Here is a 24,509-nt window from a genome sequence, read left to right as displayed (position 1 = left end):
TCCAGTATAATGAGGGCGGTTACAACCCCCCACAACGCCGCCGCGATCTGTATTAAGTAAAGTGTGGGGGGGGGGTTTCCCAACAAAACCCCCGTCGGAGCCCCTAAAAACACTCTTTTTCTTCGGCGCGCGCTTCCATCTTGCGTTCAGTTGTCAGTGCGCGCCTTTGTCTTCGGCGGTTTGTCTATGAGCCGTAACAAGAGCTACCATGGATAGGGTTGCCAGATTTTACCCCCCCCCCCCACCACTGAATTAGCAATAGGTACTGGGGCATGGTGGAGCCTAAGACTGAGTTCTGTATGTTTCCAGAATACATAATCTAGGATTTTGATGGGCAAAGGAGAGATGTTGAGTCTATATCTGTCAGGCCTTTGGATTACTATCTGTGGGGGCCAAAAGTCTTATTTTTCTCCATCTTTTTTAAGATTTCAGTTTACTTTGCTGTGGTGATGCAGTGGTTAGAACTACACTTCTCCCTTGTTATTCGCGGGGGATAGAGGCAGAGCCGGACCGCGAATGGCAAAAAACCACGAATATCCGGCTCTAACCCACCCCGCCTCCCTTCCGCCTTCCCCTGGCATCCCGGCCTTACCTGGTGGTCTAGCTGGTTTTCGGGGCAGGAGCGATCTTCCTACGCTCCTGCCCCGTGCAGACAACCATTAAGAAATGGCTGTGGGGAGTTCCCGTAGTCTCTCGAGAGACTACGGGAACTCCCCACAGCCATTTCTTAATGGCTGTCTGCACGGGGCAGGAGCGTAGGAAGATCGCTCCTGCCCCGAAAACCAGCTAGACCACCAGGTAAGGCCAGGATGCCGGGGGGAAGACAAAAATATGGGGGGGGGGTTCCCTCCTCCCCCCCCCACCCAAAAAAATCGCGATTATGTGAAATCGCGAGTAGGGAAACTGCGAATGGGGAGGGGGAAGTGTACAGCCTCAGCATCCTGGGGTTGTGGGTTCAAATCCCGCACTGCTCCTTGTGTGACCCTGGGCAAGTCACTTAATCCCCCAGCACCCAAGGTACATTAGATAGAGTGGGAGCCCACCGGGACAGACAGGGAAAAATGCTTGAGTGAATAATTTATAATCCGCATAGAATTGTAAGAATTGTGGAATATAAATAAAAGAAATAAATTAGCTCTTCCCAGTGGAAAAAGCCAAGCGTTCATTTTTCTTCTTCCCATTCCTTGCGCCTTACCTCCAGTGTGTCCCCATCTGCCTCCCCTTCTAGCTCCACAGCACTGCCCACCACATCGGTGATGATCTCTTTGACAAGGCAACAAAACCTGGAAGCAGTAAACATATAGCCGTCAGTGAGAGAAAGCTCCAGATACGCCGGCCTTGCCCTGAACCCCTATTAAGGCGGGTTTGGGAAAATCCATTGGGATAAGCAGCATAAAACCCGCTGTACTCTTTTGGGATCTTGCCAGTTACTTGTGAGCTGGGTTGACCGCTTCTAGAAATAGCATACTGGGCCTGACGGACCTTCGGTCTGTACCCAGGATGGCAATGCTCATGAAACTGGCACCCACTTCACTCAGGCAGCAATTTCTTAGACCTATATGTAAATACATGCATCCAAACTTCATTTTCATGTCTCCTGATTCTGTCTTTATCTGATGAACTATTTGGTTTGATGGCTCTGCAGTTTGAAATAAGAGCACAATCTCTGGGATTCATGCATTCAGGGCTGGTCAATAGTGTGTGTGTGGGGTGGGGGGATGGGGCAAACAGGGCAGCTGCCCTGGGTCCAATAGCTCCAGGGGGACCCCGTGGGCCGAGATGTCTTTCCCAACTCCCCAACCAGTTCTGGAGCTCCCCTCACCTGTAAAAATGCATAGAGTTCGCTGGCGTGGCAATAATTCTCTAGCACTACCTGCTGCCTTCTTGGCGCCAGTGGCGTAATAAGGGGAGGCGGTCTGCCCTGGGCGCTGTCATGACGAGGGTGCAGGCACCCATCCTCCCTTCTGCCCCCCTGCTCCTTCCCCTCCCCCCCAATGCCGCGCACGTGTGCTCCTTCCCCCAACCTGCTGTCGTGCCGGCATCGGCTCTTCCTCTGACGTCACTTCTTGGACCCGCCCCTAGGAAGTGACATCAGAGGAAGAGCCGACGCTGATGCAGGCTGGGGGTTGCTGCTCGCGCCAGGAATGTTACAGAGGTACGGGGGAAGGGAAACGGTGCACGTGCGGCAGGAGGGGGCTCCATTTAGTGTGCCGGAGCTAAAAAAAAAAGTCTGAGAGACACTGATTTATTCTAACGATAACCTGGCATAAATGCTTGCAGCTAAATTGTGCACGGGTCGGGCGTGTTCCATTATAGTGCGCCTATTATAGTGTTAGGAATGCCTGTGACCTGGCCATTCCCCTCCCTTGGCCACACACCCTTTTAAGATCCACACAGTAGAATTTACAAGCACCACTTTATCGAATACGTTTAGAAAGTTGTGGGCATAAATTCAAATTAGTGCTACTGACTGCTTGCTAATTGGCAATTAGAGGCGCTGATTGCTTTGCTAATGAAGTTGCGCGTGCAACTTTAGTCGCACTATATAGAATCCAGGTTACGTGCACAGAGCACGCGCTCGTAACAACATTTGTTCGACCAAAGAAATAAAACCGAACGCAAGCGTGAACATTTGGGGGAGGGGCCATCTCTAGTCTGTGAACCCAATGAAAGGCAGGAACCAAAATAGCCCCCAAATGTATAAACTGGCTCAGGAGGGCTAAGATTAAAGAGTCCGATCAGACAAACTTAATCCGAATAACTTCACCTATGTTACACTCTTGCCTCCATCCCTCCTCCTTTTCCCGAGCCCAGGGAAGCAGGATCTAACCTCAAGTTTCTGAGCCATGGCCACTATAATGACAATATCAGCTTCTAATTGCTCAGAAAATTATTGAGGTATCCTGCCAGCATCCGCATGCCCTCCCCCTAAGATTACGATGACTCACACCAGAGACAAACAATTACTCACCTGCTACACTGATCCTCTGTGGAAAAGTAGATTTGAAAGTCATCGGAGTTGTCGTGGACATAAAGAAAACAACATCGTTCGTCGAACTTGGATATGCTGTAAAATTTCCATTTAAAAAGAAGTCAGATTCCAGATACTCACTGGTGGTCTGCCAGGCTTATGCTAAAAACATGTTTAGTTATTACAGTTAGGCATTATGGACCAAATTCTGTATATGGCCCTTTAAGCTGTGCACGGAAATGAGTGAGAACAGTTGATCTACACACACAACTTGCTGTATATACTCGAATATAAGTTGATCCGAGTATAAGACGAGGCCCCCGGTTTCTCCCCAAAATGGAGGAAAAAAGGTTGACTCGAATATAAGATGGGGGAGGGGGTTAATATTCATGTGTCCTGCCAGGATCTGTGCCCTGCCACCCCACTCCCTTCCTTCCCTGTCAGGCTCTGCACCTAGCTCCCTCCCTCCCTGCCAAGCTCTGCACCTAGCTCCCTCCCTGCCCTTCCAGACTCTGCACCTAGCTCCCTCCCTCCCTGCCTCCCCACCCTGTCCCCCCCTCCCTGCTCTGCCAGGCTCTGTCCCTCCTTACTCCCTGCCAGGCTCTGCACAGAGAACTGGCAGCAGCCATTCAAGGAGCGGCTCAGGGCTGGGCAGAAGCGCAAAAATCTCACTCCTTCCCGATACACCGCTGGACCACCAGGGATTCAAAAAGCTGAAAAAGGTATGCGGATGGAGGTGGCGGGGAGGTAAAACAATTGTTAGAGTCACCCGGGACAGGAGACAGGAGGGATCCCTCCTGTTCCAGCCTACCAGGTCTTACAGCAGGCCGGCGGAGGTGGCGGGTGGGCGCTGAACCAAATATAAGACAAGACCCCATTTGGGGGCCATTTTATTGGTCTAAAAATCTCATCTTATATTCAAGTATATACAGTAATTGTTTAACAAGCCTTATCGGCACCAATAACTGGCAAGTAGCACTTACTAATTGACGCTAATTGACATTAAGAACATAAGAACATAAGAAGTTGCCTCTGCTGAGTCAGACCAGAGGTCCATCGCGCCCAGCAGTCCGCACCCGCGGTGGCCCATCAGGCCCATGACCTGTACGGTGATCATTGTCTGAACCCTTAAATCCCCTTGGTCTCTATTTAAACTCTCTCTATATCCCATCTCTACCTCTATCTGTATCCCTCAATCCCCCTATCTTTCAGGAATTTATCTAATCCTTCTTTAAAACCCTGGAGTGTACTCTGTCCTATCACAGCCTCCGGCAGTGTGTTCCATGTGTCCACTACCCTCTGAGTGAAAAAGAACTTCCTAGCATTAGTTCTAAACCTGTCCCCTTTCAGCTTCTCTGAGTGCCCCCTTGTAATTGTGGGCCCCATTAGTCTGAAGAATCTTTCTCTGTCTACCTTCTCGATACCTCTCATGATCTTGAAAGTCACTATCATGTCTCCTCTGAGTCTCCGCTTTTCCAGGGAGAAGAGCCCCAGCCTTTCTAACCTATCTGCATATGAAAGGTTTTCCATGCCTTTTATCATTTCCGTCGCTCTTCTCTGGACCCTCTCAAGCATCGCCATGTCCTTCTTGAGGTACGGTGACCAATATTGGACACAGTACTCCAGGTGCGGGCGCACCATCGCTCGATACAGCGGCATGATGACTTCCTTCGTCCTGGTTGTAATACCCTTCTTAATAATACCCAACATTCTATTTGCTTTCTTTGAGGCTGCTGCACATTGTGCCATTGATTTCATTGTTGTATCCACTAGCACACCCAAGTCCTTTTCAAGGTTGCTTTCCCCTAGCACCGATCCCCCCATTTTGTAGCTGAACATCGGGTTCTTTTTCCCTATATGCATGACCTTGCATTTCTCTGTATTAAATCGCATTTGCCATTTGTTTGCCCACTCTTCCAGTTTGTTTAGGTCTCTTTGTAGGTCTTCGCATTCCTCCGCGGTCCTAACCCTGCTGCAGAGTTTGGTGTCATCTGCAAATTTTATAACCTCACACTTTGTCCCCGTTTCCAGGTCATTTATAAACACATTGAACAGCAGCAGTCCGAGCACTGACCCCTGTGGAACACCGCTCGTGACACTCCGCCAGCCTGAGTATTGTCCCTTCACCCCAACCCTTTGTTTTCTGCCTGCCAACCAGTGTTTAATCCATCTGTATATATCTCCTTCCACCCCGTGGTTTTGCAGTTTCCTAAGTAGCTTCCTAAGTAGTTGCATTTGTTGGCAAAATAACATCACTGAATCGGTTTAGTGACGATCATTAGACGCACGATGACTTTAGTGCAACTGGGCCAATGTGCCTACAAAGTTCCTTTCATAACTTCTAATTAATTACAAAGTTCCTTTCATAATTAATTAGAAGTTATGAAAGGAACTTTGTAGGCACATTGGCCCGGTTGCACTAAAGTCATCGTGCGTCTAATGATCTTCACTAAACCGATTCAGTGATGTTATTTTGCCAACCAATGCACTCTGTGGCTCAACAAGTGCTTTTCCGTGCATCTGTTGCAGTCTCTGACTCTGCTAGGCAAATGACCTCATTAGTATTATAATGAGGTCGTTAATATTAAAAGCAGCCTACTGATCGATGTCCTAACATCGCTTCGCGAAGCACAAAAAATTTCAATTAGTTCTACTGACCTGAAAAAAAATGACTACGTTACTGACAGGTCAGCCATATTGCCCTTGAAAAAAACAGAGAGGCAGGAGGGATGCCCACTCCATTCTGCCTCAGAAAAGTGAACACCCCCATACTCCCAAACCTCCCCCCCCCACGAAGATTGTGGTCACCTGAACCCACCCACACTCCTGAAACCCTCCCCTAAAAAAGATCATTGATAGGAGAGATGCCCACTCCCTCCTGCCTTGGAAAAGCGAACACCTCCACACTCCCAAACCTCCCCCTCCCCCGAAGATTGTGGCCACTCAAACTCACCAACACTCCTGAAACCCTGTCCCCAAAGATCATTGGCAGGAGAGATGCCCACTCCCTCCTGCCTCGGCCACCAGGACCCCCCTCTCACACACCTAGACTCCCCCATGATGAAGGCCCCCCTCCCCCAACAACTTAAAAGAAAGATCAGCAGGAGGGATACCCACTCCCTCATGCCCTGGCCATCCGGACCATCCCCAAACCCCTGACAGCCCAAAATCTGGATCCCCCCCATACCCTCACAGAATATCCTGACACCAAGGCCCCCCTTTCTGATCTCTTCCACCACCCCACCAGCAAATCCTCAAGTAGGCCCTGGTGGTCTGGAAGGAGTCAGGTCGGAACTCCTCCAACTCAAGCACACCCCCACAAACCCCCCTCCCTCGTACCTTGTTGTAGAAACCCGGCAAGAAGAATGCTCACTCCCTCCTGCCGGCAGGCTCGCCTCTTAAAATGGTGGGTCTTTCCCTTCCCTGCGCATCCTGGGATGCACCAAGGAAGGGCTTGATTGGCCCAGATAACTAAGGACCCTCCCATAGGAGGGGCCTTAGGCAACTGGACCAGTCAGGGCTTTAGGCCTCCTTCCCGGTGCATGTCTGTCCCTGGTGGGCTCATAATTGGTTAAAAAAAAAAAAAAAATAACAAAAAGTTGAACTGAGATATGAATCTAGGGCCCCTTAGTTTGCAGCCTAGTGTTTAAAGCAGCTGCCTCAGCACCCTGAGGCTGTGAGTTCAATTTCCAGAGCAGCTCCTTGTAAGTCACTTAACTCTCCATTGTCCCAGGTACAAAATAAGTACCATTTTGATTGTATAAACTAGAGAATGACACGGAGACAAATTTTTCCCCATCCTCACAAGAACTCAATTTCCCCGTTCCCGCGAGTTTTGTTGCAGTCCCTGTCCCTGCCCCATTCCTGTAAGCTCTGCTTTAAGCGAACAAGCCTCGAACACTTATGATTTTAGAGTGTTCGAGGCTTGTGCAGATGAGGACAGAGTGTAGGCATTGGTGGAATGAGGCATTATGACATCACAAACTGAGCTCTAGAAAAATGATTCCCAAACCCTGTCCTGGGGGACCCCCAGCCAGTCGGGTTTTCAAGATATCCCTAATGAATATGCATGAGAGAGATTTGCATACCTGTCGCTTCTATTATATGCAAATCTCTCTCATGCATATTCATTAGGGATATCTTGAAAACCCGACTGGCTGGGGGTCCCCCAGGACAGGGTTTGGGAACCACTGCTCTAGAATGTTGCTACTTATGATTCTAAAGTGTTTGAGGCTTGTGCAGAGCTTAGGCATTGGTGGAATGAGGCATTATGACATCACAATCTGAGCTCTAGAATGTTGCCACTTATGATTTTAAAGTGTTTGAGGCTTGTGCAGATGAGGATGGAGTTTAGGCATTGGTGGAATGAGGCATTATGACATCACAATCTGAGCTCTAGAATGTTGCCACTTATGATTTTAAAGTGTTTGAGGCTTGTGCTGATGATGACGGAGTTTGCAGAAATGGGGCCGGGACAGGAAAAGAACTCGCCAGGACAGGAAAATGCTGTGGGGACATGGAAAAATTTGCTCCTGTGTCATTCTCTAGTATAAACCACAGAAAACGAAGTATACAATTCCCATCCCCTTTACCACTAGGCTACTCCTGAACTCTGTACAGAGGGCTATCATGAAGTTAATTTTAGAAAGAGTTTACTGCCATGAAAGTCCATAGTTCCTGAAGCTATCATAAAGCCATGTATCCTTTATTAGTTTCACATTCAGGGGAGAGAGCAGTTTGTGGTGTAAAATGGTAACAGTGAATCAGTTTGGATCGGTAGTATGGAATGTTGCTACTTTTTGGTACTAGTGACCTGGATTGGCCACCAAAGGAGAGCTACTGGGCTAGATGGACCATCAGTCTGATCCAATAAGGCTATTCTTATGTCTTTATGTAATGTTCACTCTTTCAAAAATTACAAAGACTAGGGGATGCTCAATGAAGTTGCAGGGAAACACAGGGTAGGCCACGGAAAAGTAGCCCAGCTCTGGCGATAGTATGGCAAGGTGAATGAGCCATTTCCAAACCAGGCTCTGAATACATTTAGCTGGTGGTTTTGTTCCTGGGTACTTGTCAGCACATAGCCTTCCACAATCACTATTCGCTGTTCCAGGGTGAACACCATCTTTCTCACGGTGGCCAATCCAGGTCACTAGTACCTGGCCAAAACCCAAGGAGTAGCAACATTCCATGTGGAATCCCCAAAGAATAGCAACATTCCAGAATCCCAAAGAGTAACCAAAGATTCCGGAACCCCAAGGAATAGCAACATTCCATGTGGAATCCCCAAAGAGTAGCAACATTCCAGAATCCCAAAGAGTAACCAAAGATTCCGGAACCCCAAGGAATAGCAACGTTCCAGGTGGAATCCCCAAAGAGTAGCAACATTCCAGAATCCCAAAGAGTAACCAAACATTCCGGAACCCCAAGGAGTAGCAACATTCCAGAATCCCAAAGAGTAACCAAAGATTCTGGAACCCCAAGGAGTAGCAACATTCCATGTGGAATCCCCAAAGAGTAGCAAAATTCCAGAATCCCAAAGAGTAACCAAAGATTCCGGAACCCCAAGGAATAGCAACGTTCCATGTGGAATTCCCAAAGAGTAGCAACATTCCAGAATCCCAAAGAGTAACCAAAGATTCCGGAATCCCAAGGAGTAGCAACATTCCATGTGGAATCCCCAAAGAGTAGCAACATTCCAGAATCCCAAAGAGTAATAAAAGATTCTAAAACCCCAAGGAGTAGCAACATTCCATGTGGAATCCCCATAGAGTAGCAACATTCCAGAATCCCAAAGAATAATAAAAGATTCTAGAACCCTAAAGAGTAGCAACATTCCATGTGGAATCCCCAAAGAGTAGCAACATTCCAGAATCCCAAAGAGTAATAAAAGATTCTAGAACCCCAAAGAGTAGCAACATTCCAGAATCCCAAAGAGTAATAAAAGATTCTAAAACCCCAAGGAGTAGCAACATTCCATGTGGAATCCCCATAGAGTAGCAACATTCCAGAATCCCAAAGAATAATAAAAGATTCTAGAACCCTAAAGAGTAGCAACATTCCATGCTACCGATCCAGGGCAAGCAGTGGCTTCCCCCAAGTCTTTCTCAATAAAAGACTATGGACTTTTCCTCCAGGGACTTGTCCAAACCTTTCTTAAAACCAGCTATGCTATCTGCTCTTACCACAACCTCTGGACCAATGGTCTGACCCAGTATGGCTATTCTTAGATTCTTATGTTGGACAGCTGCTCAATCAGAGCATCTTTCTGTAATCTGGAAGTACCAGGTCTAAATAACAACCTCCATCATTTTATAGTTGGAGCTGAATCCATATACAGTCAAACCTTGAATAGTGAGTAACGTGGTTTATGAGTGTTTTGCAAGACGAGCAAAACATTTTCTTAATTTTAACCCGATAAACGAGCAACGAAAGCAGTGCGTGCAAATAGATCTCATCCATATTCATTGAGGAAATCCTGAAAACCCGACTGGATTGCGGCCCTTAAGGAGGGACTTTGACACCCCTGTTCTATAGAGTGGTATTGAGGAGATATTAGCGGTAGAATTTACATTGGAAGGAAATAAAATCTTTGAGTGAGAAGAGCATAAAACTTACAATTTTATTAACAGCATAACAGTAGTAAAAAGGCCAAATATTAACATAAGGGGAGAGTGTGGTGCAATGGTTAAAAGCCAGAGTAAACCAAAAAAACTCTGTGGAGTGACGATGTTCCCAAATGGACTTTATTAGAAAGTATCAAAGTTCCAAAGGTACACTAAAATCATCCACATAAAATAATTCCATCCACATAAAAGTAAATCATCCACATAAGAGCCTTAAAGGACCTAGTCTGCTAGGGATACAGGACCCAACACGGTCCGCGTTTCGACAAAAAGTCTTCTTTTGGGGTCAATTCCTTTTGTTTTTTGTAATGGTTAAAAGCTACAGCCTCAGCACCCTGAGTTGTGGGTTCAAATCCACAGTGCTGTTTGTGATCCTGGGCAAGTCACTTAATCCCCCCATTGCCCCAGGTACATTAGATAAGAATGTGAGCCCACCAGGACAGACAGAAAAAATTATTGAGTACCTGAATAAATTCATGTAAACCATTCTGAGCTCCCCTGGGAGAACAGTAGAGAAAATGGAATAAATAGTGTGAAAAGCTTCTGTCTCTAGTAGCCAGAGCTGAGACTGTGATGTCACAATGCCTCATTCCACCAATAAGAGCCAACCTCATCAGTGATGTCACAATGACTTGATTGTCTTATACTTGGCTCCCTTTAGCTATATTTGATTTCTAGAGTGGTGCATTAGTTAAAGCTACAGCCTCAGCATCCTGAAGTTCTGGGTTCAAACCCACGCTGCTCCTTGTGACCCTGTGCAAGTCACTTAATTCCCCTATTGCCCCAGGTAGATTGTGAGCCCGCCGGGACAGACAGGGAAATATGCTCGAGTACCTGAATAAACTCATGTAAACTGTTCTGAGCTCCCCTGTGAGAACGGTATAGAAAAATTGAATGAATGAATGAATAAATAAATACGATGAATGAAGTAGAGTTAAAATCAGTAAACTGAATCTTAATAACAGGACTACCAAGAAACAGTTTTAAAAAAATACACTTATTAACAGCACAATGAATAGCAAGAAGGGGGACATCTGACCACCAAAATGTAGAGCCAGTGGCATAGTGAGGGTGAGAGGCGCAGAGAGCATAACCAATTGTTTAGTCAATCATGCAGTTTAATATGTGCCGTCTTCATAGGGTTGCCAGATTTTCCAATCGGAAAACCCGGATCCCTAGACCCGCCCCCCTTCCCCGCCACGCATGCACCCCTTCCCCCATTCCTCTGTAACTTTCCTGGCGCGAGTAGCATTGCCAACTTGCTGCCCGCCTCGGCGTCGGCTCTCCTTCTGACATCGCATCCTAGGCGTGGGACCCGGAAGTGATGTCAGAAGGAGAGCCGACGCTGGCCATGAGCAACAGGTCGGAGTAGCTGCTCGCGCCAGCAAAGTGCTAAGGTACGTGGGGGGGGGGAGCGAAGGCACACGGATGGCGGGGGAAGAAGCAGGGGGGCGGAGAGGAGGAGGAGGGGTGCCACCAAGACGATGCCCGGAGCGGACCCCCACCCCCCCTTACTACGCCACATCTCAACCTCCGCACTTACCTTATGCCCCTGATTGAGGACGCTGTGAAGTTCCACTCATGGATGCCCTTCTGCAAAAGCAAAGATGGAGGTCAGGTTCTGTTGAAGACAAGGATGACGTCAAGGGGTCATTTAAAGGAGGGCACTCAGGTCACCGTAACAAAGAGACCTGCATTTCCCCCAGATTTCGTAGACTGCGGCTAAAGTTGCGTGCGCAAATCTGCGCGTATTCTGATTTTTTAAAAAAATTACAGTTCTTGATATGCCGCAATATATCCACTCTTTGGCGTCTATGGGCTAGATTCACTAACCTGCTGATCGTGGCCGATCCGTGGCAGGCCGACTGATCCACAACAGGTCAGTATTTAAATGGGGGTGATCAGAGGAACGCCCCCCTCTGACCACATGGATTGCTAGTGAGCGATCCTGAAGCATGCGTAGACCATCTTCTTTGCCTGTAGATGGTCTGCGTATGCTTACATAGCTGCTATTTTTTGGTGACGGGACTAAATCGCGCGAGACAACGGCGCGCCGACAACTGAGCCCAAGGTTGATGGTGCGCCGAAGAAAAGCACTATTTTAAAGGGCTCCGACGGGGTGTGTGTGGGGGAACCCCCCCACTTTACTTAACAGACATTGCGCTGGGGTTGTGGGGGGTTTGGGGGGTTGTAACCCCCCACATTATACTTAAAACTGAACTTTTTCCCTAAAAAACAGGCAAAAAGTTTGGTTTCAAGTATAATGAGGGGGGTTACAACCCCCCAAACCCCCCACAACGCCAGCGCGATGTCTGTTAAGTAAAATAGGGGGGTTCCCCACCAACACCCCCCGTCGGAACCCTTTAAAATAGTGCTTTTCTTCAGCACGCCGTCAACCTTGCGCTCAGTTGTCGGCGCGCCGTTGTCTCGTGCAATTTTGTCTATGAAGCTTTTAACTTCACTTTCAAGCCCGTGGGGCTCGCACTGCAGGGATCGGCAGGAGAGTTGGGGCAGAGAGCATAACCAATTGTTTAGTCAATCGTGCAGTATAATATGTGCCGTCTTCTTAGGGTTGCCAGATTTTCCAATTGGAAAACCCGGATCCCTAGACCCGCCCCCCAGGCCCGCCCAGTTCCACATCCCCACCCTGTACCACCCTAATCCCGCCCCCAGTCCTGCCCTAGCCACATCCCCTTGCTGCCACTTTTGTCGGGCAGGGAGGAAGTCTGCGTATGTGTGGATGCCACGCACGTGACGTCATCGTGTGGCATCCGCGCCTGTGCGGACTCCCTCCCTGTCCGACGCAATTTGAGGAGGCTTTTCAAAACCCAGACAAAGTGCCGGGCTTTGAAAAGCCGTCCGGACCCCCGGACATGTCCTCAAAAGGAGGACATGGCCGGGGAAATCCGGACGTCTAGCAACCCTGTGTCTTCCGAACCGCATCTCCACGGCCAGGGCGGCGACTCTGAAATGTAAAAAATAAACTGAGAAGGACGATGCTGAGCATTTCAAGTGGCGGGAGGGGGAGGGGGAGGAGTAGGCCGCCTTCCTTAGCATACTAGACATGTTTGCGGTTAGTTCTCACCATTTCGACAGGGGAGACATGCCACAGGGAGACCATCCTCTCATCTGCCTCCTTATTGATTGAGACGTAGGCTGGCTGGTAGATCTTCGTGGGCTCCAGCACTAAAACCTGGGACAAATCGTGTTGTTTTAATTCGGCTCCCTTGAAATATAAGAGCGCAGGCGCAGAAGAATATTGCGGGCGCCAAGCTCGGAGACAGGGTGAGCAATTCTATCCCATCCTGCCTTAACTTGCCCGGTCAGGAGGCACAAAAATGATTCTAGTTTTCATAAGGAAATGAGGCCACCCAAATTAGAGGCCACAAGTTTACGCAGCACCAAACCAGTCATGAATGCATCCAGACAGCAACGCGGTTATGTTTCTAAAGTCGCAAAGATAACCAGTTCCATAATGGCGCACGACTGGTCATGTGCCCATTTGGAACCCACTGATAATTATATTATTTTTCTAAACCGGATGTTGATGAGGCAACGCAACTGGGGCCAGAATCTATAAATGGCGCCATACTCAGCAGGCACTTAGAAAAGCGGCACCTTCACATGTCAATCAAAGTTAGACGCCTTTAGTGGAATCATGCTTAGTGGCGCCTATATCGACTTAGCCACTGGTAGGCATGTACAACTTAGGAACTGGTTTATTAAGCCAGAGTTTTTTTGGCCTAAGGTAGGCGCCTACTGACGCGTAACTCAATCCATACCTAAACTCCGCCCCTAACCACACCTACTTTATGTTTAGGCACCTACCGCAAGGTGGGAGGAGGGAAATACTGTAATTCTTTCCTCGGACGCTAATGATGGCCCTCCCCCCCTCATTGCATCTGGTGTATAAAGCTGCACCCTAGGCAGCAATGTCAGACGAGGGAGGAAGAGGAGGGAAATATTGGTAGGTTAACTTATGGGCTGATGACATCATGGCCCTGGGCGTTTGGTGCCTTTTATTTATTTATTTAAATATTTTGTGCCGGCATCTTGGGCAAGAACCTTACCTTGTCCATCGATTAAGATGGCCCTGGGGCTAATAACCAGTAATCAGAAGCAATTGGATATATCTAGTGTTAATTGACACTACTTTGCAATAACTCGCATAACTGCAATTAGACTCTATTCTACAATCTTAGCATGCAAAATGGCCGCCTTTTACTGCTTGATAATTCCACCCTCTTAGCTGGATACTCAGCTACAAAGTTAGCCGGGGAGGCACAACTGAACATCCATTCAGAGAGATCTGTTCACCTAGATTTACCCTGTTATCCTATCCACTCGTCAGTCTTTTGGAAACTGATTCCATAGTACCTAAAATAATTTTATGATTCCTACTTCTCCTCCAAGAATATAACAACCTGTCCCCAGTACACTAATCCCCCAATTCAAACCTTGCCAAAAGAAAGGATATTTACAGACTGGAAAAAGCCAACTTGGCAAGTGCTGTTGGACAATGTAACATGCCTTGGCGTATAACTGCCTCTAGGTGGGAGGCAGGCACCATCTGACAACAGCCCTAAACAGTCTTTGACATGGGCACATCTCTGGACAAATACTGGGATGAACCTGTCTCTGTTGGGAACCTGGGATGAACCTATCTCTGTCAGGAAGCTTAGCCAATCCTTTGCCTTCAAACTGGTAGAAACTTGGAACAGGCCTCCCTGACTCTGTTAGACTGATAGGTCGGCTACAACAGTTTCGCAAAGTCCTAAAAACTCGGCTGTTTACACAGTATCTAAATGGCTTACCTACTGAATTAACGAACTGATATCACTTTAATATTCTCTTTTCATGTTCTCATTCTTACGTATTCTAGTCTTTAGGTTCAAACAATTTTTATCGATGCGATCAAGAGTGCAACAGAACAACGGAACAGAAAAGGTTCTGAATACAAACAGTGATGCATCATATACAACACAATGCAAGGAAACATTAGAGATAAGTACAGGAACAAACCCCCCCCTCAAATCGACTCATGGCCAGTGAGGCTAGAGTCGGCAGAATGGCCCTCCAGGACCCTGGACTCTTATGAGCCCCGAAGTTGCCACTCCACCTCCCTCCTCCCATTCATCCCCAATACAGAAACCTGTAACAAGAGCAAGAATCTTAGGAAGTCCCCCCTCCCCCCTTCCCCAAACCCCCACAACCTCTCCCTCCCCCCCCCCCCCCCCCATTGCTCACTATTGCTTTCTCATCCCAAAATTCTAGTCTTTATTTGTGAACTGAGTCGAGCTCTGTTAGGAGATGACCCGGTATATAACCAAAAGACTAGACTAGACTCTGTTCTGGGTAATGCAAAAGTCACACAATCATTTTTCAAATAAGCCGAGAGTATGGCACGCCCCCCCCCCCCCTGAAATCTGTCTCTAATGCTCTGCTAGATTTACAAATAATGCATCCAGGTTTGGGCTCTCTGCCCGCCCTGCTTCTTACTGGGAAACGCAGCCCATTGGTGGTCTCTTTGGTTGCCTCTACTATGATGTCCATCCAGAAGTTAAGTCTTTCCTGCCGCGGAGAGTGTTCAGCGGTGAGTTTCTTGAAGCGCTGGATTAACAGTAGATTCTGTACTACAGATCTTAGGTACCTAGTGCAGATGTGCAAAAAAAAAACACAAGAATTGAAGAGAGGTAAACAGATGTGAAAGGGAAAACAGAGAGCGCCTGTGTGCCAAAAGAAAGAACTGGGATATACCTAAGGTTACCAGATTTTGGGCCGCAAAACCCCGGACATGTGGCACCGCCCTGTTCTGCCTCCGGCCCTGCCCCATTCCACCCCAGCCCCGCCCCCACAAAGCTTCCTTTCTTTTTCTCTGACCAGCTCCGGTTGCATCTGGAGGGCCTGGAGCATGCGCGGATGTGTGTGACATCTTCTGCAGAGGCCCTCCAGATGTGACTGGAGCTGGCGGGGGCTTTCCAAAACCCGAACAAAATATCAGGGTTTGGAAAGTCTGTCCGGACACATGGACAGTCCTCTAAAAAGAGGACATGTCCGGGTTTTCCCAAATGTCTGGTAACCCTAAATATTCCAGATGGACCTTATTGTCCCTATCTGCCATCAGATTATGTTATCTAGGTTCAAAGAAGTGTGACCAAGATGGTAAAGGGGATGGAACTCCTCTCGTATGTGGAAAGACTAAAAAGGTTAGGGCTCTTCAGCTTGGAAAAGAGACAGCTGAGGGGAGATAGGATTGACGTCTACAAAATCCTGAGTGGAGAAGAATGGGTACAAGTGGATCGATTTTTCACTCCGTCAAAAATACAAGAGCCGTCTTTTATTGATCATGACAGGAAAAGCCATCCAAATGATCACAAGGAACTGGAAATGTTATGACAGACTTAACGACACATTCTGGTGGGCAAATGAAAGAATGAATGCGGAGTGCTCGGGTCTTAGCAATACATTTAATAAAGTATAGAGCCCATTGGCTGCATTTGTTAACATACAATAATAGAAATATATCTTTTATTTCTTAGATTTCCTTTCACATCCAGGGGGGGGAGGGGAGGGGGAAGTATTTGGAAGAGTTTAAAAATATTTAAATATAATATTGTAATAAATAATATGATTTTATATATTAATAATTGGGAGGAGGGGGGAAAATGGATGTTTTCTTTAATAATGTGTGTAATATAGTGTATTTATGCAATCTGTTACATAGAAACATAGAAATAGACGGCAGATAAGGGCCACGGCCCATCAAGTCTGCCCACTCCAATGACCCTCCCTATCTATCTTTGCGGATAGTTATATTAATTGTAATACACTGTCAAAGTTTGAAAATTAATAAAGAATTAAAAAAAAAAAAATAACAAATACTAGGGGACACTCAATGAAGTTACACGGAAATATTTTTAAAACCAATAGGAGGAAATATTTTGCCAGACGTGTTGCCAGACGTGGTGGTAAGAGCGGATAGCATAGCTGGTTTTAAGAAAGGTTTGGACAAGTTCCTGGAGGAAAAGTCCATAGTCTGTTATTGAGAAAGACATGGGGGAAGCCACTGCTTGCCCTGGATCGGTAGCATGGAATGTTGCTACTCTTTGAAGTTCTAGAATCTTGTTGCTCTTTGGGATTCTGGAATGTTGCTACTGTTTGGGTTTTGGCCAGGTACCAGGGATCTGGATTGGCCATCGGGAGAACGGGCTACTGGGCTTGATGGACCATTGGTCTGACCCAGTAAGGCTATACTTATAAATCAGAGCACTCAAGCAAACTCTCTAGGACAGGCTGCCAGCCTGTCCGTACACTCTGTCTGTGTCACTCACTCAGTGTAATCCTGTTTCAACATCACTATGTACACTCGAAAGAGCTATATAAAAATAAAATAATCATAGACTGCTAAGATTAATTACCTCTCAAGGGATTTCAATGTTTGCACTGACTCAGCTCCAAATGTTTCCAAACATAATCCCAGCATGTGACTTGCTGGAAGTGCAACAGTGAGTGATGATGGTGGTCTCAAAGCACCACACCAGAGTCATTGAATGCAAGATCTAAGGCCTGCTTAGTACACCGTACTTTAAACATAGAAACTTGATGGCAGATAAAGGCCAAATGGTCCATCTAGCCGGCCAATCCGCAGCATCCACTATCTCCTCCTCTCCCTATTGGCTAAGGCTCTTAACATTTGCATCTCTTCTTCCTATAGGTTAAGACTCTTTACACCTGCATTGTGAGGTCATAGAAACATAGACACACAATGGCAGATAAAGGCCAAATGGCCCATCCACAGCATCCACTACCTCTTCCTTTCCCTATTGGCTAAGGCTCTTTACACCTGCATTGTGATGTCATAGAACTTTATGGTTATAGAAACATTGTAACATGATGGCAGATAAAGGCCAAATGGTCCATCTAATCGGCCAATCCACAGCATCCACTATCTCCTCCTCTCCCTATTGGCTAAGGCTCTTAACATTTGCATCTCCTCTTCCTATAGGTTAAGTCTCTTTACACCTGCATTGTGAGGTCATAGAAACATAGACACATGATGGCAGATAAAGGCCAAATGGCACATCCGGAGCATCCACTATCTCTTCCTCTTCTTATTGGCTAAGGCTCTTTACACCTGCACTGTGATGTCATAGAACTTTATGGGCCAAATGGTCCATCTAGTTTGCCCATTCGCAGTAACCATTATCTCTTTCTCTCTCTCTGAGAGATCCCACGTGCCTATCCCAGGCCCTCTTGAATTCAGACACAGTCTCTGTCTCCACCACCTCATCTGGGAGACTGTTCCACACATCTGGTAAACTTGTCTAGGATGTTCCTGATCCTCAAGTTCTTCAAAGGAGTTACAAGCAGACATCCTAAACAGCAGAGCCCACCCAGTGGTACAGTGAGGGCGAGAGGTGGCTGGGGTGGTGCCGTCCCCTCCCCCGCTCCTTTCCCGATCCCCCTGCCCCTCGCGCCCCCCCCCTTTTCCCCATCCCTCTAGCTGTTCACCGCAGCGACCGACTGCATCGACATGCTCCTCGTGACTGCGTCGGCTCTCCCTCCGACGTCACTTCCTACGCGCAGACACCAGAAGTGACATCAGCGGGAGCCGACGCAGTCGTGAGGAGCACGTTGGCGTTGTTACTCATGGTGGTGGGCAACTAGAGGCAGGGGGAGGAGTGGGAATAAGCAGGGGGCGGAGAGGAGGAGGGGTGCTGGCACCCCCACCACGATGGCGCCCGGAGCGGACTGCCCCCCCACCCCCCTTACTACACCAGTGCACCCTCCATCTATGGAAAGGAGACATGGAAAGCTAGGTGCAACTGGGCCATAAGTCACTACTCACCACACCGGTGGCTTCAGCTTGAAGAGCCTCTCAGCCGCCTGCACAGCCTTCCCGATGTCACTAGCCAAGATGCTGACATTAAAGAACTGCCCCACGTCCCAGTAATTGTTCATCTTTTCCAGGCTGCCCTTCCTCCCCAACAAGCTGTTCAGCCGTACGCCTGGAGATGAGAAAAGAAAAGGTTTCTCGTATGCCGCAACCTTTTCGGGTCCAGCTCAGACCTCCAACGGGGAAGAGGTGGGAAGGGGCAGGTTCTTTTTTAAAGGCTCTGTGGTTCACTGTTGGTGACCTCTGTGTGATGCTGGTTGGCTGGACTAAGATTTGCTGACCTTCTCCTCACCGCACCTAAGATGACTCTTTCGACCTTAGGGGAGGATCGGTGAGAAGTTCTGTCTTGATGTCAACTTCCCTTCTGACCACTGTTCTCTCTAAGCCAGTGGTCTCAAACTCAAACCCTCTGCAGGGCCACATTTTGGATTTGTAGGTAGTTGGAGGGCCTCAGAAAAAATAGTTAATGTCTTATTAAAGAAATGGCAATTTTGCATGAGGTAAAACTCTTTATAGTTTATAAATCTTTCCTTTTGGCCAAGTCTTAATAATAATATTGTCATATATAGCTAAAGAGACATATGATCAAGAAACTGTTATATTTTACTTTTGTGATTATGATAAGCATACCGAGGGCCTCAAAATAGTACCTGGCGGGCCGTGAGTTTGAGACCACTGAGTTAAGGGGAACAGTTAATCTGCTGGCTGGGTTGGAGGGCAGAGGGGAGAACAGGACAATCAAGCCATTGTGACATCACTGATGAGGCTGGCTCTTATTGGTGGAATGAGGCATTATGACATCACAATCTCAGCTCTGCTTCCCAAAGGCAAACAGGATGTCATGGTTACAGTTAAGCCAGTGGTCTCCAACTCAAACCCTTTGCAGGGCCACATTTTGGATTTGTCGGTACTTGGAGGGCCTCAGAAAAAATAGTTAATGTCTTATTAAAGAAATGACAATTTTGCATGAGGTAAAACTCTTTATAGTTTATAAATCTTTCCTTTTGGCCAAGTCTTAATAATAATATTGTCATTTCTAGCTAAAGAGACATATGATGAAGATACTGTTTTATTTTACTTTTGTGATTATGATAAACATACCCAGGGCCTCAAAATAATAATAACAGTTTATATATCGCAGGACTGTGAAGTTCTATGCGGTTTACAATGATTAGAAATGTTACAGATTGAACGAATAAACAAAGTACAAACTTAGTGATTGATAGTTCTAGCGATCGTTTGTTGAGGACTAAGATTGAATAGGTTGGTTTCCTAAGTATTTCAGGAACAGATGTGTTTTCAGGCGTTTCCTGAATTCTCCAAAGGTAGTAGGCACAAGCAATTGTTCAAGGTCTTTACCCCATAATGCTACTTGATGTGCGAGAAGATGTTGGTGATGACTTTTAAATTTACAACCTCTAACTGGTGGAGAAACAAAGTTTGGGTGTGAGCTTTGCTTGTGTCTGTTGGTCGTGAAAGAGAAAAGGTCTGTTATGTATTTAGGGGCTAAGCCATAGAGTACCTTGAAGCAAAAACAACCAAACTTGAATTTCGCACGTGCCTCCATCGGCAGCCAGTGTAGAAGTCGATAGGAAGGTGTCACGCGATCAAACCTCTTCAGTCCACAACGTAGTCTAACCGCTGCATTTTGAACTAGTTGCAATCGCCGCATGTACTTCTGGGGGAGTGCCAAGTAGGCGATGTTACAGTAATCGAGTTGACTCAGTATGAGGGATTGTACTAGAATTCGAAATGATGATATAGTACCTGGCGGGCCGCGAGTTTGAGACCACTGCTCTAAGCTGAGTGGAAGTCTTCCACTTACAGTCCTGCCAGAAGAGGGGGGTGTGATGTTTGACTATCACATTTTCAACAGGCAAGATCTGCAGGCCTCCATGGAATCTTACTCTCCTTAGCAACTGAAAACACAGTATTGAAACAGTGCCTCCCACTGGCGGAAATGAAGCTGGAGGACCCCCCTGCTCAGCTTAGAGGGAACAGTGCTTCTGACCTTCACACAACAGCAGTTAGAAATGGTCAGGGTCTGTTAAAAAGATCTTAATGAGGTTTTGGATAATTTAATAATTTTAATACACAGAGGCTGGCATTTGCAGAAGCGAAGCCTCCGGCATAATTAGCGTAGATGGCCAGATGAACCCGTCACTACACTTTATCACCTGATCCATTTTGAAGACTCTATTACATAAAATGAATCAGCTCTTAATCCTTTCCCAAACCAAAGCAGAACAAAGTGTTTGTGCCTACATTGTCAAGTAGGCTTTACCTATTTTCCTAAGCTCTATGGACGATTCAAACTGTTGTCCGGCAACAAGGAGCAAGACAGCGAGGTTGATTCCAGAGTACAGCGTCGGCTGGAGCTCAAAACCTTTCCGATACCTGTAGACAAATCACAGGTTTGTTTTCTATTTTTCTATAAGCCCACCACTCCCCACCCTATCAGCCCCTCTTTACCCACTTTTCCACACGTGTACACACCCCAAACTACATACATCGACAGGCATTGCGTGCATGCTCCCAAACGATTACAAACACCCACAACATAATAAGAACATAAGAACCTCCGCTGAGGCAGACCATAGGTCCATCTTGCCTAGGGGTCTGCACCCACGGCGGCCCATCAGGCCCATTTCCTGAGCAGTGGTCCCTGACTAACTTACCTCTACCTCTATTCTTTTCTGTACCCCTCAATCCCTTTGTCTTCCAAGTACCTATCCAAAGCTTCTTTGAAGCCCTGTAGCGTGCTCCTGCTTACTACATCCTCCAGCAGCGCATTCCATGTATCCACCACCCTCTGTGTAAAGAAGAACTTCCTGGCGTTTGATCTAAACCTCTCCCCTTTCAATTTCTCCGAGTGCCCCCTTGTACTTGTGGTTCCCCTTAATTTGAAAAGTCTGTCCCTGTCTATTTTTTCTATACCCTTCATGATCTTGAAGGTTTCTATCATGTCTCCTCTAAGTCTCCGCTTTTCCAGGGAGAAAAGCCCCCAACTTTTTCAGTCTGTCAGTATAAGATCTCCCAGCTCATCTCAGCCTTTGCCAGTCATGATTTTCATTCTTGGGCACTACCTAGGGTTACCAGATATTTTGTTTAAAAAAAAAAAAAGAGGATACATTGCCCCATATTCTTCTCGACAAAATCTGGCCCTGCTCTTTTCTGCCCCAGCCACGCCCCATTCTGCCTTCAACCCACCCCATTCTGCCCCCCCCCCGCACTCCCCATCCCCCAAAACAATGCCTCTTTATTCCTGACCTCCGGACTGTGTCCGGGGGCTTTCGAGCATATGTGGACGCATGTGATGTCATCCACGCATGCTCAGAGGCCCTTCCACACACGGCCAGGGCTTTACAATACCCGGACAACTGTTGGGTTTTGGAAAGTCTGTCTAGGCAACTAGACAGTCCTCTAAAAAGAGGACATGTCTGGGTTCTTACAGACGTCTGATAACCCTAATCCTTCCCCCCCTACCACCACCACCATCACCACCACTGGCAGCAATGCAGTTGGAAGATTCTAACTCAGCTGAGAGGGAACAATATACAACCCCTGTTACATTCTTCTGCTCTTTGGAGAATGACCGACAGACAGATAGACGGACGAAAGAGAGAGATGCTGACAGAATAAGTGATCGAGCACAGACTTCTCAGTTCTTAGCAATGTTATTCGAGTTCTTCCTTTACACAAAAAAAACAAGTGAATTTGCCTCACCATTCGATGGCGCTGTCCCTGCTCTCGGTGTCTCTGCAGTCGGAGTCTAGGAACATGTCCTTGTAAATCCTTCCACATAGACAGAACATGTCAGGCGCTGGGTGATCACATGCCTGGAGGACTTGAAGCATCACCTGCAAAGCTTTCTCCCGGTCGCCTGCGTTGTTTCTTCTAGAACATGGCAGAAAACAAAAAGCAATGTGTCTTTAATTAAATCAGCTTCAGTGCTTGGAGGAGAATTCTGCTTATGCATGGGGTGGGGGGGAGCACTTTCAACCAACCGACATAAAAATCTCCCCCCCCCCCTCACAAGGCCACCGTTGCAGCTGTCCAACATTCCAAATTCCCCCTGAGGCCACTGTCATGGCTCCCCCCCCCCGAGGCTAATGTCGCTTCTACCCAACACTCCAAACTCCGCCCTCCCCCCTGAGGCTACCATCAAGGCTACTCAATACTCCAAACTCCCTCCCTCCCAGAGGCTAATGTCGCTTCTACCCAACACTCCAAACTCCGCCCTCCCACCTGAGGCTACCATCAAGGCTACCCAACACTCCAAACTCCCTCCCCCCAGAGGCTAATGTCGCTTCTACCCAACACTCCAAACTCTGCCCTCCCCACAGAGGCTAATGTTGCTGCTACCCAACACTCCAAACTCCCATCCCCCCGAGGCTAATGTCGCTGCTACCCAACACTCCAAACTCCGCCCTCCCCCCTGAGGCTACCATCAAGGCTACCCAACACTCCAAACTCCCTCCCCCAGGGGCTAATGTTGCTGCTACCCAACACTCCAAACTCCCTCCCCCCAGAGGCTAATGTTGCTGCTACCCAACACTCCAAACTCCCATCCCCCCGAGGCTAATGTCGCTGCTACCCAACACTCCAAACTCCCTCCCCCAGAGGCTAATGTTGCTGCTACCCAACACTCCAAACTCCCTCCCCCCAGAGGCTAATGTCGCTGCTACCCAACACTCCAAATTCCCATCCCCTCTGAGGCTAATGTCGCTGCTACCCAACACTCCAAACTCCCTCCCCCCCAAGGCTAATGTTGCTGCTACCCAATACTCCAAAATCCCTCCCCCCGAGGCTAATGCCATTGCTACCCAACACTCCAAACTCCCTCCCCCCTGAGGCTAATGTTGCTGCTACCCAACACTCCAAATTCCCATCCCCCCCAGAGGCTAATGTCGCTTCTACCCAACACTCCAAACTCCGCCCTCCCCCCTGAGGTTACCATCAAGACTACCCAACACTCCAAACCCCCACCCTCCAGAGGCTAATGTCGCTTCTACCCAACACTCCAAACTCCCTCCCCCCAAGGCTAATGTTGCTGCTACCCAACACTCCAAACTCCCATCCCCCCCGAGGCTAATGTCGCTGCTACCCAACACTCCAAACTCCCTCCCCCCAGAGGCTAATGTTGCTGCTACCCAACACTCCAAACTCCCTCCCCCCAGAGGCTAATGTTGCTGCTACCCAACACTCCAAACTCCCTCCCCCCAGAGGCTAATGTCGCTGCTACCCAACACTCCAAACTCCCTCCCCCCAGAGGCTAATGTTGCTGCTACCCAACACTCCAAACTCCCTCCCCCCAGAGGCTAATGTCGCTGCTACCCAACACTTCAAACTCCCTCCCCCCAGAGGCTAATGTCGCTGCTACCCAACACTCCAAACTCCCTCCCCCCAGAGGCTAATGTTGCTGCTACCCAACACTCCAAACTCCCTCCCCACAGAGGCTAATGTCGCTGCTACCCAACACTTCAAACTCCCTCCCCCCTGAGGCTAATGTTGCTGCTACCCAACACTCCAAACTCCCATCCCCCCCGAGGCTAATGTCGCTGCTACCCAACACTCCAAACTCCCTCCCCAGAGGCTAATGTTGCTGCTACCCAATACTCCAAACTCCCTCCCCCCCGAGGCTAATGTCGCTGCTACCCAACACTCCAAACTCCCTCCCCCCGAGGCTAATGTCGCTGCTACCCAACACTCCAAACTCCCTCCCCCCAGAGGCTAATGTCGCTGCTACCCAACACTCCAAACTCCCTCCCCCCAGAGGCTAATGTTGCTGCTACCCAACACTCCAAACTCCCATCCCCTCCGAGGCTAATGTCGCTGCTACCCAACACTCCAAACTCCCACCCCCCCCAGAGGCTAATGTCGCTTCTACCCAACACTCCAAACTCCGCCCTCCCCCCTGAGGCTACCATCAAGGCTACCCAACACTCCAAACTCCCTCCCCCCCAGAGGCTAATGTCGCTTCTATACAACACTCCAAACTCCGCCCTCCCCCCTG

General features: G+C 48.0%; 1 protein-coding gene across 3 annotated transcripts in view; it reads right to left on the bottom strand.

The window, feature by feature from the left end:
• The window catches only part of MAP3K15 (mitogen-activated protein kinase kinase kinase 15), a 220,792-nt gene that overhangs the window by 53,861 nt on the left and 142,422 nt on the right, over nt 1-24,509 (bottom strand). For all 3 annotated transcript variants that reach the window (XM_033948236.1, XM_033948234.1, XM_033948235.1), the window contains 8 exons: nt 22,220-22,390; nt 20,778-20,890; nt 18,446-18,605; nt 15,097-15,247; nt 12,683-12,790; nt 11,141-11,190; nt 2,972-3,067; nt 1,196-1,283 (listed from right to left, as the gene is read on the bottom strand). In XM_033948236.1, the coding sequence (XP_033804127.1) occupies nt 1,196-1,283; nt 2,972-3,067; nt 11,141-11,190; nt 12,683-12,790; nt 15,097-15,247; nt 18,446-18,605; nt 20,778-20,890; nt 22,220-22,390 (937 nt within the window). The remainder of the gene's footprint in view (nt 1-1,195; nt 1,284-2,971; nt 3,068-11,140; nt 11,191-12,682; nt 12,791-15,096; nt 15,248-18,445; nt 18,606-20,777; nt 20,891-22,219; nt 22,391-24,509) is intronic.

This window comes from Geotrypetes seraphini, chromosome 6 (assembly GCF_902459505.1).
Source record: "Geotrypetes seraphini chromosome 6, aGeoSer1.1, whole genome shotgun sequence".
In the NCBI taxonomy this organism is placed as follows: Eukaryota; Metazoa; Chordata; class Amphibia; order Gymnophiona; family Dermophiidae; genus Geotrypetes; species Geotrypetes seraphini.
This window is presented reverse-complemented; position numbering and strand designations above follow the sequence as displayed.